The sequence below is a fragment of the Hemicordylus capensis genome, chromosome 2, assembly GCF_027244095.1.
Source record: "Hemicordylus capensis ecotype Gifberg chromosome 2, rHemCap1.1.pri, whole genome shotgun sequence".
In the NCBI taxonomy this organism is placed as follows: domain Eukaryota; kingdom Metazoa; phylum Chordata; class Lepidosauria; order Squamata; family Cordylidae; genus Hemicordylus; species Hemicordylus capensis.
In genome coordinates, this window is record NC_069658.1 from 411,306,365 (window position 1) to 411,326,531 (window position 20,167).

Consider the following 20,167-nt stretch of genomic DNA (forward strand, 5'->3'; position numbering starts at 1 on the left):
GAGAGAGGCTAAATTGTCATGCATGCAGGGGCATAGCTAGGGGAGAGAGGGCCTGTGTTCACTCCTCTCTCCAGCGGCCCCTTGGAGTGAGGGAGATAAATAGGGAGGGATGGACTTGGAGGGCCCTCAGGAGCTGGGGCCCCCGGGTTCTTTGACCCCATCTGCTCAATTATAGCTATACCCCTAGGACAGGGCCTTCTTTGTTCTTGCCCCCAAGCTCTGGAATGCTCTCGCAGTGAATGTCCGCTCTTTGACATCTGTGGCTGCTTTTAAAAAAAACAGCTAAAGACCTTTTTATTTGTTCAGGCTTCTACCCCTTAGGGGCTGCCAAGTCTCTCAGCTCTCCTGCTTCCATTTGTATTTTTTCTGGTTGTTTTTTCGTGTTTTATGGGGTTTCAAGGTTTTAAGTGTGATCTTTTTGGAGTTTAATTGTATTTTAACTTTTGTAAACTGTTTTGGGGTGCCTTATGAAAGGAGGCATAAAAATAGAACAATAATGAAATAAACAAATAAAATAAAGGGGAGCACTATCCTGTAGAATTCAGACTGCACAATTAGCAGAGAGTGAATAAGTAAAGTGCGAACATTATTTTTACATTTTTATTTTACATTTTATATCCCGCTCTTCCTCCAAGGAGCCGAGAACTGTGTACTACATACTTAGGTTTCTCCTCACAACAACCCTGTGAAGTAAGTGAGGCTGAGAGAAAGTGACTGGCCCAGAGTCACCCAGCTAGTTTCATGGCTGAATGGGGATTTGAACTCAGGTCTCTCCGGTCCTAGTCCAGTACTCTAGCCTCAGGGATCTTGTGTACCCTCCTGCTAACAAGCTGCCATCTTTTGTTTTAAAATAACAATGGCTTGGTTTAGCCATTGGGCTGATTCAAATGTCACATGAAACCTCAGTGTGACAAACCTAAACCTCGACATGTGCATTCCCCACGCTCATGCTAATGCAAGTGTTTACCAATTTAAGTTAAAATAAACCAAGTTAGTTAATGATGTCTGAACTGACCATTCTTGGTTTATTTTAATGATTTTATTTACATGAAATAAACAGGAATTCACTGTGAAGTAAACTACTATTTCATGCTACATCAAAACCAGGATCAAACTCTGCTTTCAGATCCTGCCCCACACCCCACAACTTGGTTTGAACTAAACCGACATTTCTGAGTTTGAACATAACACAGAACTGTCGTTTACTTCAGGATGATCTGAAGTGAGTTACAGCTTCCAGTTTATTTCAAGGTTAGAATAAAGCAAGATTGGCTGGTTCAGACATCACAAACAATATCGGTTTGTTTCAACTTAAATTGGAATTAGATGCTCAAGCAGGCATGGGAGGGGAAAGCATGTGAGCTCCTGAGGCTCATGGTCATCATGCAAAACCAGGTTTTACTTGAGGTTTCACATGATGTCTGAACTAGCCCATTGTTAAAAATAGTTTCCTGCTATGTGAATGAGCCTTAGAGAGCTGTGAGTTGGTGCACTCCCTTCCCCTCTCTTTCTCTTTAGTGTGCAACTGTAGGAGAAACAAACCTTTCCCTTTCATCCTGAAATAAACCGCAGTTCTCTGTTATGTTCAAACTCAGAAATGTCGGTTTAGTTCAAACCAAGTTGTGGGGGGAGGATCTGAAAGCAGTTTGATCCTGGTTTCGAGGTAGCATGAAACAGTAGTTAACTTCACAGTGAATGTAAGGGGTTCCCTCTCCTACTCTTGTATGTAAAAGAGGAGGGAGGAGCAAGCAAGCCCTCAGCTTTCCAGAGTTGGGAAACCATGGTTTCCCATTATGTCTGAAATGGAACCACTGCTTCTACAGCTTAAAAAACAACAACCTTTAATCCCCTGATGTTGTTAAATTTATTCATTTAATATGAAGAAAAAATAATTTTAAAAATTGAATAAAGGAAATGGCAGCTTGATTTTCTAGCAGTAGTATATAGTGGTTTGGACGGAGTTGGGAGTGAGGGAAACTGAAATTAAATTCTAGCATTGCAAGAACAGAAGCAAGCATTGTTTATTTCTATTTTTACTTTTAACTAAAAGGGCGGGGGAGGAATCAAGCTTCTTAAAAAAGTACTTTTTTGTTTTCATGTTTCCTACCTGTGAAGATTTGGCACATTTCTGACTGTATTCCTTTTCAATCTGCTTCAACCTGCTGTTGGCCTGAAAGACAGACAGACACACAGAGACACACACACATATACAAAGGAAACCAGATTATCTCAGATGAAGAACGTGTACAGACATTTTGCCACTGACCCCATTGCCTGGCACCTCGTCTACATGCCTATCACTAAGCAGCTGGGATCTTTGCCAATTCCAACGCCCTTTTGTGGCAGCCAAAAAACCGCTAGGGCTTGTCTTTGATCTAGGGCCAACTATTCATCACTTGAAAGGGTGGGGGGTGGGGGTAAGGGAGGAGAATAGTACCTCTGCTGCCAATTATTAGAAAAACATAAAGGCCTCTGTGGATTATTTTTTTTTAAAGGAAAGGGGAGGAGGGAGAGAAAGAGAGACAGAGTTTATCAGGATGACTTCATCTCAGTGAGAAGAAAAAAGGGAAAGAAAAAAGCCAGAAGCTCCACTGGAGGCTGTGAGGGTACAATGTGACACATACTCTATGATTTTATGTGCCAGCTGATGCCTGCAAGCTCCTTTTGTCATATTCTTACCTCTTTCTACTCAAAGCTAGATTCTATTATAGAAAAAAAAAAACCAATGGAAGCATTTGGGCCCCCTTTGACCCACAGCTTGCTTGCTCTTCCTGGCTCATCTTTCGTTATCGCAAAGATAAGGCAAAATGAAATCTGGGAATAGGGTGCTTTGTTGTTTTGATGTCACATGCAATTGAGAGGGTAGTGTTCCTGAAAATTCATCTCATCACCCCCTCAAATTCTTTATGTTTTTTCAACCTTACTTGGGCCACAATTTCAAAGCATAATTGTCTTTTTAATAACCACTTCTAATAGGCATCTCTTAGGATTATATAAATGGTTGCTCATTGTTCTCATGTTTTTGGATGCAAAGTGCAAAACCATGTATCTGAGAATATACTTGGAGATAATAATATAGCACATTGGGTATGTTCCAACATATCTGATGCATGGCCTTCCCTGCTCTCTTATAGAAGAGGGGAGTGTTCAGGGCACACCATGGACAATCACTGTTCACACATGGAATGTTTTCCTTCATAAAAGGGTATGAAAAGCTCTGAATAACGCCTGCTGAGTTTTGAGAAAAGTATAAGAAAAGTAGTCAGTTAAAGCGACTTCAACCCAGTGGCTAAAGCTATGATCTCACCTTAGTGTTCATTTCCAGAGCTACTGGTCAGAATTAACTTCTCCAAAGTATACATGAAAAAGAAAGTAACTTGGCCCATGCTAGTGAAGAACTCTACTTAAGCGGGGCAGGGGGAGAATCCACTTGTGCAGGTACAGAGGGCCATCCACAGGTAAGCAAGAGCAGAGATAAGACCCAAGAAGTCTGCTTGATTTTTGACAGTGGAAAATAGGGGCACATCTACACTAAGAGTAAATACAGAGTGTATTTCTGTGGAGCAGTGGGAAAGTTGTGCCCCTTACTGATACAGTGGCACTAGCTCTCATTCAGCAATGGTAGCTTTATGACTGTAGAAACCTAGTAGTGGAGCAGCAGCCTTCGTGTGTAAGGAATGAACCCTCCTGGTTCTGTTTTCCTAAATACAGCTGCCTTTCCTGCAAGCCCTTCTAGAATTTAAGGAGATCAGTAGTTTCTGATAACAAAAGCTGTACTCTCAAATGAACATTTTAATTTTCACCCCTTCAAAAAACCTCCAAATTATACTTGCATTGTGCTCCCATATAGTGCTCCCAGTAGCCTCCTATTCACATTACTGATCAGATTCACACCTTTCTAGCAATAACGATGATGATGATGATGATGATGATGATGATGATGATGATGATGTACCAAGTACTTCCATACTGCCTACTGGGTAAAGGTCTCAGCAAACATTTTCACTGGTTGACATGCCCCATAGCCTAATGAGGGCAGAGCAGGAGTTACACCCTTACGAGAAGCTATTAAACTAATTGCAGATGAGGATTGGCTCATAGCACAGCATGGCGGGAAGGGAAAGTTATTTTTGTTTCTTTCCACTCCCTGCAAAAGCTCTTTTTGTGTCCTGGAATATGTTCACAAGAGCCCTCATGGACATATTCCTGGATATACAGGTGAAACTCGGAAAATTAGAATATCGTGCAAAAGTCCATTAATTTCAGTAATGCAAATTAAAAGGTGAAACTGATATATGAGACAGACGCATTACATGCAAAGCGAGATAAGTCAAGCCTTAATTGGTTATAATTGTGATGATCATGGCGTACAGCTCATGAAAACCCCAAATCCACAATCCCAGAAAATTAGAATATTACATGGAACCAAGAAGACAAGGATTGTAGAATAGAACAATATCGGACCTCTGAAAAGTATACAGTATACTGTGCTTGATTGGCCAGCAAACTCGCCTGACCTGACCCCATAGAGAATCTATGGGGCATTGCCAAGAGAAGGATGAGAGACATGAGACCAAACAATGCCGAATTGCTGAAGGCCGCTAATGAAGCATCCTGGTCTTCCATAATACTTCATCAGTGCCACAGGCTGATAGCATCCATGCCACGCCGCATTGAGGCAGTAATTGCTGCAAAAGGGGCCCAAACCAAGTACTCAATACATATGCATGCTTATACTTTTCAGAGGTCCGATATTGTTCTATTCTACAATCCTTGTCTTCTTGGTTCCATGTAATATTCTAATTTTCTGAGATTGTGGCTTTGTGGTTTTCATGAGCTGTATGCCATGATCATCACAATTATAACAAATTAAGGCTTGACTTATCTCGCTTTGCATGTAATGCATCTGTCTCATATATCAGTTTCACCTTTTAATTTGCATTACTGAAATTAATGGACTTTTGCACGATATTCTAATTTTCCGAGTTTCACCTGTAAGAAGGGCTTCTGCGTGGAGCAGAGAGGAAGGAAGAGAAATGAAAATCACTTCCTTCTCCCACTCCCTGTGCACTGCAAGGCAAGTCTTACACACAGTTTACTGGCTCCTTGCAAGGATTAGCCAGCGTGGTGTAGTGGTTAGAGTGCTGGGACTAGGAATGGGAAGACCTGAGTTCAAATCCCCATTCAGCCATGATACTAGCTGGGTGACTCTGGGCCAGTCACGTCTCTCTCAGCCTAGCCTACTTCACAGGGTTGTTGTGAGGAGAAACCTAAGTATGTAGTACACCGCTCTGGGCTCCTTGGAAGAAGAGCGGGATATAAAATGTAAAATAATAATAATAATAATAATAATAATAATAATAATAAATAAGGATTATTATTATTATTATTATTTTACATTTATATCCCGCTCTTCCTCCAAGGAGCCCAGAGCGGTGTACTACATACTTGAGTTTCTCCTCACAACAACCCTGTGAAGTAGGTTAGGCTGAGAGAGAAGTGACTGGCCCAGAGTCACCCAGCTAGTACCATGGTTGAATGGGGATTTGAACTCGGGTCTCCCCGGTCCTAGTCCAGCACTCTAACCACTACACCACGCCAGGATGAAGCTGTGGGGCATGTCAGCTACTGTCTTTTTCTTGACATTGCTATCCACTTTGTAAAGGACTATTTGAATGTATAAAACAATAATAATAAGCACACCACCAAACTTTAACAACCGTTTCAAAACCAGTCTGGGCATTCAAGGGAATGTCTTACTCATAATGGGAAATTTTCAAGCCAGTACCAACCTCAGTAATATTAACACGCATATGTGTGTGTGTGTTGCAACAGTAACAGGTGATGCTTTTGGGTGCCTCTTTCAACTTTTCCTGGAACACATTGAAGCTCCAAGAAAACCCACAAAACCCAGATTGACTAGAAACAATAGCAGGACGTAGAAAATGAGCATGTATACTGAAGGAACTGACCACTCAACAGTTCTACAGTCAAGCTGCCAAAAAGCTAGAATCAAGTACACAGCCTAGGTGAAGAAAGGGGTCATAGAAGTGGAATAAGGTAAGACTGTGAACCACTTTTAGGGGATCAGATGACTGGCCTTACAAAATATATTTTTAAACATTAGCTTCAATAGATATATTTCCCTATAAACCACAATTTTGGAGCACACTAGTAAGCTGGGAAATCCAGTTATGTTCCACTTTCTAAACAGAAAGAGATGACAGGTGAGTTCTAGTGTTGAGTAGACATGCACAACTATGCACAACAAAAACAAGCATGCACGGTAACAAACAGGAGTTCTACCTATTTGAAAAGATCATTAACTAGACACATTTGGAGGGAATAATGACATGACCATGCAAACTTTCAAAGCACCTCTGCATTTTCACATACGCAAAAATTCTGATTTCACTGAGACTATGTATGTATGTATGTATGTATGTATTCGTTTTATATACCGCCCTTCCACAATGGCTCAGGGCGGTTTACAACAGAATAAAAACAAATAAAACCAGTTAACAATTAAAATCAAAACGATAAAAACAGAATAAAACCAATTAAATATCCAAACAGCTAAAAACCCTGGAGAACCAGGGCAAACATTAAAACAATTAAAACAAATTAAAAACCCTGAAAGGCCAGGCCAAACAGATGGGTTTTAAGGGCTCTCTTGAAGGTCAGTAAGGAATTAAGATTACGAATTTCTGCTGGGAGTGCATTCCACAGCCCGGGAGCAGCTACAGGCCCGCCTCTGAGTTGCCACCAAACGAACCGGTGGTAACTGGAGACAGACCTCCTCAGATGACCTTAACGTGCTGTGGGGATCATGTAGAAGAAGACGTCTCTAAGATATCTCAGGCCCAAGCCGTTCAGGGATTTAAAGGTAATAACCAGCACTTGGTATTTTGCCTGGAAACATATCGGCAGCCAGTGTAACCGTTTCAAAACAGGCATAATATGGTCTCTCTGGGTTGCCCCAGAGACCAATCTGGCTGCTGCATTCTGAACTAACTGAAGTTTCCGGACTACATACAAAAGCAGCCCCACATAGAGCACATTGTAATATTCAAGCTGGGAGGTTACCAGCTGATGCACCACTGTTTTGACGCCATCCTCTTCAAGGAATGGGCGCAGCTGAATCAGCCGAAGCTGATAGAAAGCACTCCACCTCAGGGTGGATAGCAGGGTGAGGCCTGGGTCCAGGAGTACTCCCAAGCTGCGCACCTGCTCCTTCTGGGGGAGTGTAACCCCATCCAGCACAGGAAGATCTAACTCACCCCTCAGATTCTGAACCCCCACAATGAGCACCTCTGTCTTGCTTGGATTCAGCTTCAATTTGTTCTCCCTCATCCAGCCCATTACTGCCTGTAAGCAGGCATTTGGAGAATGAGTGCCATTTCCTGAAGATGAAAAGGAGAAGTAGATTTGGGTGTCATCTGATAACACCCAGCACCAAACCTCCTGAAGACCTCACCCAGTGGTTTCATGTAGATGTTAAAAAGCATTGGTGACAGAATGGAGCCCCGAGGGACTCCTTTGGCACATAGGGACTATTGGTACATCTAACTCCATGCTTATAAAAGATTTTCATATGGGCAGTGCCTAAATGAATAAAAATGAAACAGTATACAGCAGTTAATATTGGCAACACCTCAGCTAGTATTTGCACGAATGGAAGACATGTCATTCATGCAAGGAGAGAGGGGGATGATATTTGCCAGTCCTCTGATCCTCTTCAACCTGTCAAGTCAACATGTCTTTGAAAGTTGGAGGACCCCTCATGAGTAAAATTTCCAGGATTTTAGGGGGCAGTAGAGGGAAGTAGGGAGCTGTAAAGATTGCCTCTCCTCCCTTGTTCATTTGTGAAAATACTAGTTGGGATGCTGCTCTTAATATACACAGTGACACAGGTCGTGCAAAACTGGAAAATGTATGACCTAGTATAAATGTATATATTGTTAGTACATTTCCCAATGATATTAAACAGTGATTGACATTCTCACTAACTGTTCAAAAGCATGCATGCAAAGTGCTTCCACACCACTTTGGTGTTCAGTAATCCAGACTCCCATAGCATGGTTGGGAGGCAATTTTTGCGGCTCTCTCCTTCCCCAGGAAGCACCTTGACACACAAGAATATGTCTCTGAGGGCTGTGCAACTTTCAAGGACATATCGATGGGTCTTAAAGGATGCTGCTGGGGGAAGGAATATAGTAAGGGAAAATGCCCCCACCCGCCTGTTCAGCTGGACTCTAGACTAAACACTAACTATCAAGGTGCTTACATGGTTAGTGAAGATGTAGCAAGTCTGTTTAATTTCTAGAACATCCATATAAGGAAAGCAGAGAAGCTGCCAATCTCTGTTCTGGATTTAGTGAATACCAGAAGAGCAAGTTATCTAACTACATCACACACATTTTATTTATTTTATATATAAATGCAACATACAAACTGGTACATAAATGAACTATGAAAAAAACACTAAAGGGTTATCTTGACAACCCTAACAATAGGATCAACATGCCCTTTTTAACTCACAGAGAAGAGCTGAAAGACATACTTTAGCTAGGTAGTGAAAATAAGATTCTGTAACAGTTTCTATGTTCTTTTCCTAATTCATCTCAGACTAAAGAAATGGATTTTGCATACAGACAACTTTATTACCTTTTGAATTCAGAGACAAATCTGTCCAAAGTTGTCAGTACACAGTGAAATAGAACTGGGGTAGCAACGCTTGAAGACACTGCCACGAAAACAACACAGACATAATTTAATGGATTTTATGGCTTTGTTGAAAGCTAAATTCAAAGTTTCATGGAGATTCTGGAAACTAGATTTAATATAAACCACCAAAATCAAGTATTTAAAAAAAAAAACAGTCAAAAGAGCTTGAATAAACTAGAATAAGGATAGAAAGGAATCCTAAAAATTCCATTTACAACACAGCTAAAAAGTCATCTTATGACAAGCTCAGCCTGGCTTTCAAAAGAGCTGAACATTCAAGGATCTCAATGTGAATGACTGTATGAACATAAGGTCATAGAGATGCATTCTTTATATCTTTCATTCTCAGATGTACCATATTCAAGCAAGCAGCTTATGGAGTCTGCTTTCCTGTGTGACAGAAATTGGAATACAAATTGATCACACAAATTGAAAGCCTGAAAGCCTGTGTTCACTAGAAACTGATGTGATCAGTAATTTTATTTCAAACTATCCCTCTTCCCTGACATGCAGGTACCACCTTTGCACAAAGAACTTACATCCAGCATTGCACAGAGAAATCTGTCTTCTCTTTCCGCATGTAAAAAAATAATACACGCTAGAGCATAAGCTGAATCATCTTGAGAGCTAAGGATGGAACTGTGTAAACAAGAATAACTTTTCGGGCCTGCTCATGAAAGAGGGAAACTTCAGCTGCATACAAATGAAACATTATTTGAGTGATGGGGCTGCTCTGGAAGTGTACTCACTGAATTCTGATCAAATGAACAATTCTCTGCAGCACTCAGCTCAGGGAAAACTAGTTTTGAGAGTCTGTAGGAAAAGCCAGATGTGCACAGTATTAACTGGCTTACACTGGTGACATAACAAACTTCCTCCCAGCTCCCATTCCTGGAGCACTTCTGCAACTTTTAAGAGATGATACATTGTTTATGTGAGGAACAAATATTTATTTAGTTAAATGTACATGTGGCATTTTAAAAAAAACATTTAAAAGTGGACAGCCCATCTGAAGCATGGAAGGAAGGACAAGACTGATGATAGTCAGCTTTCAAATGACAGGGAAGTACATTTGTCAATTACAGAGCAAAAGGGTGGGAAATGTAGGTTATGGTATGTTAGAAAAATCCACTGCAATTCTTGTTTTAATGTTTTGCTTTCATACAGCTTTCTATGACCAGGGTGAACTTTATGCTAAGCCCTCACCTCCACCCCCTGTAACTCACCACTAAAGTTCATCAAGAACAGCTCAAATTTTAATTCTAAACAACTAAATAAAGTTACAGAATTTATCTTATTTTGCATAATTTATTCTGGTTTTATGAGTCATGGGGAGGGGCAAGGAGTTATGCAGAGCATATAAAATCCATCCAGATGACTGATAATCTTATTCAGAAAGTTCTTATTAATTGGAAATCTTATTTAAAAGCTCTTTTCTGGCTTTTGAAGTTAGCAGCTGGCATTGTTCACATGCCTTTAAACATGTCTAGCAACCACAAGGGCTAGAAACCTGCTCTATTTTTAAAATAAAAGCAAAGATTCTCAAGATACTGAAATCTGTACCCAATGCCACATCTTGCGGTATTTTGCTCACCTGCAGAATTATAGCCTACACACCCCTATGATGGGAATCAGGGGCGTAACTACCATTAGGCAAGGGGAGGCGGCTGCCTGGGGGCCCCCATGTCTCGAGGGGGCCCCCAAAGGCAAGTCAAATGTGAAGTGAGTGTGTGTGTATCAGCGAGGGGCCCATTTTAAAATTTTGTCTCTGGGCCCACTCCAGCCTCGTTACGCCCCTGATGGGAATGATATGCTAAAGACTATGGATTAGATATGCAAAGCAAAAGCTGTGTATGCATTAAAGTAAACATAAGTTTCTACTTGCATCCTATTTTAAAACCAGTTGTGAGAGGGCACCCACCATTCAGGGGCTGATGTCCACTGGAAAAATCCAGCAGTATTAATTAAGATCTAACCCATTTTTAATTACAGAGAGTCAAGTGGTTTTGCAACCACCTCAGATACTTTATGAATCTGTCACTTTACACCTGGCTGAAATTTGTTAATTAAGAAAAATGCTTTAATTTGTTCCATGGCAGAATCCTACCCCAAATATGCTTTAAATTGTTTTATGGCAGAACAAAATCCTACCCTGTCCTGCTTTATGTTTTTAAATGCATAGCCCAATGCTCTTTACATTTTAACCTTTGGTTTTTGAAAGATTTCCATTTACTTAAGGTTATGATTCTAACTATGCTTCCTGGGAAGAAAGTTCCACTGACACCAAGAAGGTTTGAAACATTTTCCCCGTAATTAAGCCATACAACCTGCATTTAAGGGGGTGCTGGGGGTGGGGGCTGTTAGTGTTGTGGAGAAGTTTGTAACTGATGTACATGTTCTATAGCCATGAAAAGCGGCTGCAGGTTTGTGGTACATTTATATGCCAGCATTCAATACTAATTATAGCCATATTGAAGACTGGAGCACATTTCAGCTAAGCACTGAATGCTAACAGTTAGCTGGAATTAGATCAAAAGGCTGTATTGTGCTATCTTTGAAAGTCTTGATACTGTGCTAATGAAGACTGTATTATCTGTTCTCTCTTCAATAATATTTTAGCAGATACAATTTAACTCCCAGCTCGGTGGCACTGTTCTTCAGAAAACTAAAACATGACGTGCTGGTAAAACCTTGTTAAACTTCCTTAAACAGAGCCAATCAGATGAGAAGTGTGGATTAACAAGATATTTGTCTTGTAAAGAGAACTTTTGAAGCATTCCTTTCCTCTTGTCTGACTCACTCAGTGGAGCTGTGGGCCAGTGTTTGTGACACTACAAACAATTGCTCGTACAGTTCTGACATCATAAACACTGGGTTGTGGTTTGACTGGATGAATGAGCTCGGCAGCTGGCAGTTGCTTAAGTGAAAGTTTTCATTCCTAAATACCTTGATGAACAGCCACGAGGAGAACGGAAATGACAAATGGGTTTGGTTTTGGCAAAAACATAATGGCTCATAGTTTGCGAGAGCAGCTGTCTCTCTGATGTATTATAGCTCTGAGGTCCGCACATAGGCATCAAAATCTCTGTGCTTATGATTCTGTCCTTAGCTCACCCTGTATTGCCCTAGCTGTTGAGGAACGTATGGCATGCAAGATCTCCCATGCACAGTTAGGGGAAGACCTATAAACAATTCCCTAAGCGTTGGGAAAAATTTTTTGTAAGAAAGCTTCAGCTGTAGCTCCAATTTGACACAATATACTGACTTTAATCCATAATCATTGCAAGGATATCAGTTGAAGCACACACAGCAATCAGCTGTTAGATGCTGCCCACTATTTTCCCCTCTTTGTGTTGAAGCTCTTGTTCATAGGCAGAGAAAAAGAGAAAAAGAAAATAATGGGTTGTATTCCATGTGCTTATAGACAAGTGGAGAAAGTTCATGCAAGGAGGAGGAATGATTTACCCCTTCCTGCTTTAGCCTCTATTATTCATTCATCCTTCCCTGGAGCACGCAACCCGCCCCCCCCCCAATCCTCAGGAGCAGATATGGGAGGGGGCTAAGGAGCGGGAGATTAGCAAAAATTGCCCCCCACCTCATACACGCAGAACTTTCCCCACTCATGCTATGAGCACTTAGGAAACAACCCAGTGTTTTGCTCGCTTATAAATGGCCATGATAAAAGATCATGACTTTGAGGTCTATGATCATCCAGGAGTATCCTGATAGATGGCTTTCTTTGTGTCTGATAACTGCATGTGTTCCTATTCTTGACTGAAGATGCCTGCAGTTATAGAAGATGGCCAGCAGGAGAAACTTTGCTGCTAAGTTTGCCCTTGAATTCTGCAGACCTTGAAGAACAAACAGCCTTCACACCTGCCTTTGCTAATAATGACAGCAAAATGAAATTTAAAAGGTAAGCTGCCACCTGCATAGAGGCAATCTTGGCTTCACAGAATATTTGACAATATCTCACAGTCAAAATTATAGGCAGTCAAATGATTGGTCAACTGACTGGCATGCCAACCGTAATCATGGGCAACACTGGCTATATCATACCTATTATCTGAGATCTTTTAACTGGAAATGTCCAGGATTGCATACCCGGGACCTTGTGCAAGCAAAGCATGTTCTCTGTCACTGCACTATGGCTCCCTAGAGATGATTATGAACATATGAACCTACCTTACACAGAATCAGATCACTGATCCCTTGAGCATATTACTCCCTACTCTGATTGGCAGAAATCCTGATAGCCAGATCCAAAGCTGAAGAGCAGCTTTATATGGGGTATTTATGCTATAGTGCTAAAACTAACAGCCATTAACAAATACAAATTGATAGGAATGCAGAAGATGACCTTTCCCTCAGTTAAATAAAAAGCATAATCACCTCAGAACACTTCCATTATGCCACATTACTTCCATCAAATCCCACCTCAAACCCCATTTTCCATGAAGTTTGTAGATTTAACCCTTTAGTTCCAATGTCCAACTAAAATGGAGTATAAATGCATGTAACAGTGTATTTTGTACATTGATGGCACTAAACAGCTTAGGTCCAGGGTATTTAAGAGAATACCTTCTTTGTTATAAGCTCCACCACTATTGTGATCATCTGGAGAGGTCCGTCTGCAGTTGCCACCAGCTTGTCTGGTGGCCATTCAGGGACAGACCTTCTCCATTGCAGCCTCAAAGCTTTGGAATGAGTTCCCTGTTGAAATAAGAGCTTCCCCGTCTCTGATAATGTTTAAGAAGGCAGTTAAGACACATTTGTACACCCAGGCTTTTAATTAGATTTACAGATTTCAACATTGTTTTAAATTTAAAACAAAATATTATTTTAATGTTTTAATTTTGTTTTAATTTGTGCTGTTCTATTGTAAACCACCCAGAGACATAAATTTTGGGTGATATATAAATATGTTAAGTAAATAAATGATATATAAGTAGTACTGCCAATCTTCTGCAAAAACACATTTCCCAAGTTATGCCTACTATTTAAAGGGCAAGTGAATATTTATTTATTTTATCATTCATTCATTTTATTTCTATACTGCCCTTCCAAAAATGGCTCAGGGTGGTTTACATTAAAACAAAACAATTAAAATCAATTAATAATTAAAAGCAAAAAATTATAAAACACTAAAACAATTAATCAGTTAAAACATTCAAAACAGTTTATAAACCCTGGAAAACCAAGTTACAACAGATTAAAAACATTCAAAACAATTTAAAAACCCTGGAAGGCCAGGCCACAACAGGTTTTGAGGGCTCTCCTGAAGGCCAATAATGAATTCAAATTACAAATTTCTGCAGGGAGTGCATTCCACAGCCCAGGAGCAGCTACAGAGAAGGCCGCCTCTGAGTTACCACCAGACGCCCCGGTGGTAGCTGGAGATGGACCTCCTCAGATGACATTAATGTGTGGTGAGGATCATGCGGAAGAAGTCGCTCTCTAAGGTAACCTGGACCTAAGTTGTTCAGGGCTTTCAAGGTAATAACCAGCGCTTTGTATTTTGCCCGGAAACATATCAGCAGCCACTGCAACTATTTTAAAACAGACATAATATGGTCTCTCTGGGTTGCTCCAATGTGGGGCAACATTTTGAACTAACAATGCTGCATTTTGAACTAACTGAAGTTTCTGAACAACATACAAAGGCAGCCCCACATAGAGCGCATGGCAAAAGTCAAGCCTGGAGGTTACCAGCTGATGCACCACTGTTTTGAGGTCGTCCTCTTCAAGGAATGGACGCAGCTGTCGAACCAGCCAAAGCTGATAGAAAGCACTCCTGGCCATGGCCTCCACCTGAGATACCAGGGTGAGGCCTGGGTCCAGGAGTATTCACAAGCTGTGTACCTGTTCCTTCTATGGGAGTGTAGCCCCATTCAGCACAGGAAGATCTAACATCCCTCAGATTCTTAACCCCTACAATAAGCACCTCTGTCTTGCTTGGATTCAGTTTCAATTTGTTATTCATTCACCACCTGTTATTCATTCACCACCACTGGGCCACAACAGCCCTGCTAAAAGGGGCCACCTGCTGGGATTGGCATTGTGCACAGAATTGGGGCAAGCACAGCCCAACAGCAGTGTGGTGATAGAAACCTTTGAAGGTGGGGGTGAGTGCCCTAGGGAACGGGAGGGGCAGCAACTGCAAGCACCCTTGGGCTTTCCTGTAACTGTGTGTGAGGGGATGATAATCAGAATTACCCCTCTACATGCGCCACAAAACCTTGCTTAAGGTTTATTGCTCCTAAGCATCTTCTCCAACTGGCTTCAAAATTAGCACCATAGTATTTGGAAGAAATATGGGACTTGACATGACGAGGTAGATATGGGAAATATGGGACCTGACATGGCAAGCTCAAGTTGAAAAAAACTCGACGTGAATCCAATAGATTACAACACAGAGCACATTTGAAGTTTATGCTCTGGCAATACAGGTGGCAAAGAAGTGGTTCTTTTCTGCCTGCATTGCTTCCGCAAGATCACATCCAGTGGAGTTATCTAGGGTTGTGAGAGGGTTATGTGTCCCCTTCCCCTTGAACTGGAATTTGGAACTTTTGATCACCTGCTGTAATGTTTTACATTAATTTTTTGCAGATATAATCTTTCATATTCAGGCAGAACCAAATTCCACATTTATTGCAGAGTCTACTAGGGAGGTGTCCAGCAACTGCCCTTAAGGGATTAGATTAGATCACTTCCAGTTCATGACTCCTGAGGATGTGGACAAGCTGCTTCGGATTGTACATCCTAGCACCTTTTCTCTTGACCCTTGCCCAACTTGGCTATTTTCATCTGCCAATAGTACTATCAGAGTCTGATACATATTATAAATGTTTCTCTGAGGTAGGCAGGATGCCTTCTTGCCTTAAGGAGGCTATTATTAGAATTTTACTTGAAGAAATCTGCACTGGATCCCTCAGAGTTAGCCAATTATAGAACTGTCTCCAATATTACATGGTTGGGCAAGGTGACCGAGAGGGCGGTGGCCTCTCATCTCTCATCTCTAAGCAGAGGACACAGATTATCTCAACTTGTTTCAAACAGGCTTTTGGGCAGGCTACGGGGTTGAGATTGCCTTAGTCAGCCTGATGGATGATCTCCAATTGGCTAGCGACAGAGGGAGTGTGACTCCTTTTGGATCTCTCAGTGGCTTTCAATACCTTTGACCTGGGTCACTTGCGGGAGTTAGGATTGAGTGGCACTGTTTTACAATGGTTCCATTCCTACCTCTCCAGAAGAATCCAGATGGTGTTGTTGGAAATTGTTGTTTTGCAAAGCAGGAGTTAATGTATGGAGTTCCACAAGCGTCCATACTGTCTCCAATGCTTTTTAATATCTACATGAAACTGCTGGGGGAGATCATCAGGAAATTTGGTGCAGGGTGTTATCAAGATGCCAATGATACCCAAATCTATTTCTCCATATCAACTTCATCAGGTAATGGCATAACTTCCCTAAATGCCTGCCTGGAGGCTGTAACGGGCTGCATGAGGGATAACAAAATGAAACTGAATGCAAATAAGCTGGAGGTATGGACTGTGGGGGGTCAGAACTCAATAGATGGTTTTGATCGGCCTATTCTGGATGGGGTTACACTCCACCAGAAAGGAGTATCCAAGATCCCAAAATCCCTCTGGTTTCTCAGGTTGAGGCAGCGACCAGGAGCTGCCAGCCCAAGTAGCCAGGACAGTATTAAATGGACTAATGACCTGACTCAGTAAAGGCATCTTCATGTATCAGAAGTTATCTTAAGATTCCAAAAGGGTTGATTTTTCTAAGGGAAATGCAGTACTCAGTTTTGAATCTCAAGGAAATCCCTCTTAGGGGAAAGCGGGGGGGGGGGTGGTATTAAGAAGTCAGTCACATTTCCAGAGCTAACCAAAATGGTTTTTTAAAAACAATTACCTCTAGTCTCTCCCTGCCCCCCTGAAAGAGATAAGTGAATATATTCTACAATGTATATTTTGAATATGTTTCTAATGTGCATTTCTTAAAGAGCAGGCTTAAGCTAGTCAAGGAATGAAACAAAATCTAACTATATTTTTAAAAACCACAATGGTAAGGCACTAGTCACAAACAAGTTAATATTCTCTAATTAGTTGAGTAAAAGTGTAAGCAAACTTTTAAAAGGCAGGGAGGGAACTACAGAAAAGACTTGCTCCAGGGAAGAAGCAACAGTTCTCTGATGTATAGCAAAGAATTTCACATCAAAGAGCTAATGTAAATGGGTCCATATTCTAAAAAATAATAATTTTTAAAAATCCTCCTTCTTATAGCACTGTCTCTTATATATAAATTCAGATTGAATAATTTGACTGATATGAGGGAAGTGTGACTCTGGGAGAGCCAAGACTAAAAAAAAAATTGCTAATAACTCTTTGAAAACACTCGGTGCACTATTTCTTAAATTTTAGAGACTGGTATATCACAGATACACACTATGAACATAAAATATATTTCCACTTTCAGAAGCTGGAATAAGTTAAACAGCGTAGCACTTTATATAATGATCTATGTTATAAATGACTTTTTCTTCTCTGCTGCCATTTCCAACAAATAATATAGAAAGTAGAATGCACATCTAAAGGCAAAGGTGGCAGCATGAGTTCAAATATTATAATTTGAGCCACCAAAAAGACTATTAGAATTTTTTCAACATCCTAACTTTGTTTACAGAGCTACTAGTCATATACCAAATTATTCAGTTTAAAAAAGATTGTTCCAAAAATCTATAAATTAATCTATAAATTATAAATCTAGAAACAGCATAAACTACTATTATCTTCTGCAGTTTTCCTTTTTTAGTACTATATGAATCAAATTCCATTTTGTATATAGTTATTTAAAAAGAAATATTAGTATATTGGTATCTTAATCATCATACACCAAATTATTCAGAGGAAAGGAAAACAGGCCAAGTAATAAAGTGATATCTATTTGTCTACCTTTTTTGGGAGTGTATATATTTTAGTAATCTTGCTGGGCACACATCTGTATTTATAAATTCATTCATTTATTACTTCTGTTACTTCTACACCTCCCAAAGGTGTCCGGGCAGGATAAAAAAACCACAAAACCCACCCCAAATACACACTTAGAAATTAGCTCCTGGCTTATACAATACATTAGCAGGATTTCCTCAGAGAAAGCTGGCAAGAGTCCTGTGAAATGGATAATATAGTATAAGGAGCTTTTGTTTAGGGAATCATTATTCCCTGCTTTGTTGAGATAGATAGAATAAGTAAGGGAACAAATCCTGCTCCTGTTGAAGTCAATAGCAATTCCTACGTTTTAATGGAGCAGAACTGTAGCCTAAGGCTGCAGTTGTTTGGAAGAAAGCTTTATTCAGATCTCTAAACCAGTCTTCCACAAAGCTTTCATTCCCCGCCTCCCTCACTTTTTAGGAAGAAGAATATTGTACAAATTGGACCTGGCCACGGTATGCCCACATACACTGGGTAGGGGGCAAATAAAATAGGGGACTATAAAAACAGCATTTTTGGCTAAGTGGGTATTACTACTGACCCTCCACTTTCAAGACAATATATACATAATTTCAGTGCCCAGCTCTAGGTTGGTTACCATCATGGCAGTCCTGATGCAATCGTTTTGGGAAATGTGAGACACTGCTACCAATCCCATAGCTGGGATATGCTTGTGTAGAGGTGAGGTTAAGTGAACCACTGTGCTTCCAAGTGGGTTTAGTACAGAACCACTGAGATTTCTACAATAGTAGTGGCTCCAAAATGTGCTGGCACCATCATAGAAATTATGGTAGTTGTATGCCAATTCAAATGCCCGCTGGTATGTTTCCCAGACTATGGGAAACACCTATATCGGGCAGCAGCAATATAGGAAGATGCTGAAAGGTATCATCTCATACTGCATGGGAGCAGGCAATGGTAAACCCCTCCTGTATTATACCAAAAGAAAACCACAGGGCTCTGTGGGCGCCAGGAGTCGAAATTGACTCGACAGCACCTGTGTGGAGGTATCAATTCATAGAAAGCGTTTCTATAAAAACCTAGTCACAAGGCTGACATTAGGCTCAAGATCTCCAAAAGTAATTGCATCAGGACTACTGTGATGTGTGAAGTGTCCATATTCTGAACTATTATGGCAACTCACATACAAATAAGTGCTATTAACTTAAACATCTTCCAAGAATTTGTTTAGTCAGCTTCAAATTACAACATGTGTACAATGTGACAGAACTGGTTAACTACTGAAGTTCAAAAAAGGGACAAGAACATTCATGAGAATCTTTCATTCTGTGAAAGCCTATGGGAGAACCTCTTTTCTAATTAAGCTGTGAATTAATTGCAAGACAAATTGTAATAGAAATATACTAATGGATAAGAGTAAGAAATGAAAGCATGATAATGCAAAATAGTGCTGTGTTTTATGAAGAAGACAATATTAAATACAGAAGTAAACGGGGGGGGGGTGCTCTTATTATTTAATGAATTATACAAAATCTCCCTGCTATTTGTGAAGTGCAACCAAACAGTCATTATATGAAGTAATCAATGTTCCCAAGATTATACTGGATTACTTTTAACAGTTTTAAATACAACAAAAGCTTCAAAAAAAGAAAATAGTGAAGTTTCAAAGAGCCAGAAAGTGTTATAGAACCAATAACTAACCATATGCAAGTCCAGCAAAATTAAAAGTAGAATGTAATGCATTGCTCAATCATGAATGCAATTAAGAACATAAATAAGACTTTTTGGAGACTCCAACTTCTCAGTGTTTCATTATTTATCTGTGCTCAGTTAGTTTGCAGCTAAAGGTCTAAAAACTTCTCTGAAGTAAAAATGAAAAAAGAACACACTTTGGGGGATTTGTACCCCATTCTCTCTCATATATATCTCTCACACCCACTTCAGTTTATTTCATATTCACACAAGAATGGCAACAGTTTCACCTAAATCAGATTTTCTACAAGTTAAACATCCTTCCTACACTCAGATGTGATTGTGAAACTACTTTGATCTCCATTTCCAAATATATTTCTCTGTGTAATCCATGACAAAATATAATGTGATTTACTGTATCTCTATATGACAGCCCAACAGCTGACAGAACTTAGTAATTTAGCATAAGGAAAAAAACCTTCTGGCACCAAAATATACAAATCATAATTGAGGCACTTTAGTATCATATTACAATGAAGCATATGCAGGCTGATCATAAAGACTTCAAAACAATTATAATTCTTTCTCACCCATTTAATGAAGGTGGTTTTTATTCCCTGACATGTTCTGCAGCTGCAAGTCATTTTGGAACACTTTGGGGTTCCCCCCCCCCCCACATTAAAAAGACTGTGCAGGGCTAAAAGCATCAAATTACCCACTCCTGGTTTCCCAACCATTCACACCATCCTAAAATATTTTGCATTTCTAAAGTCAATTTAGAAAAGAAG

At 40.3% G+C, this 20,167-nt stretch overlaps 1 protein-coding gene across 9 annotated transcripts in view; it reads right to left on the minus strand.

Annotated features, from left to right (window-relative positions):
• CEP112 (centrosomal protein 112) overlaps positions 1-20,167 on the minus strand; it is a 462,785-nt gene that overhangs the window by 110,383 nt on the left and 332,235 nt on the right. For 8 of the 9 annotated variants that reach the window (XR_008315601.1, XR_008315600.1, XR_008315602.1 and 5 more), the window contains one exon: positions 2,108-2,170. The exons of the other annotated variant lie outside the window; for it this stretch is intronic. Coding sequence is in view for 2 of the 8 variants with exons in the window: in XM_053292958.1 (XP_053148933.1) it covers positions 2,108-2,170 (63 nt within the window). In the remaining 6 variants the exon portion in view is untranslated. The remainder of the gene's footprint in view (positions 1-2,107; positions 2,171-20,167) is intronic. 9 annotated transcript variants of the gene reach the window in all.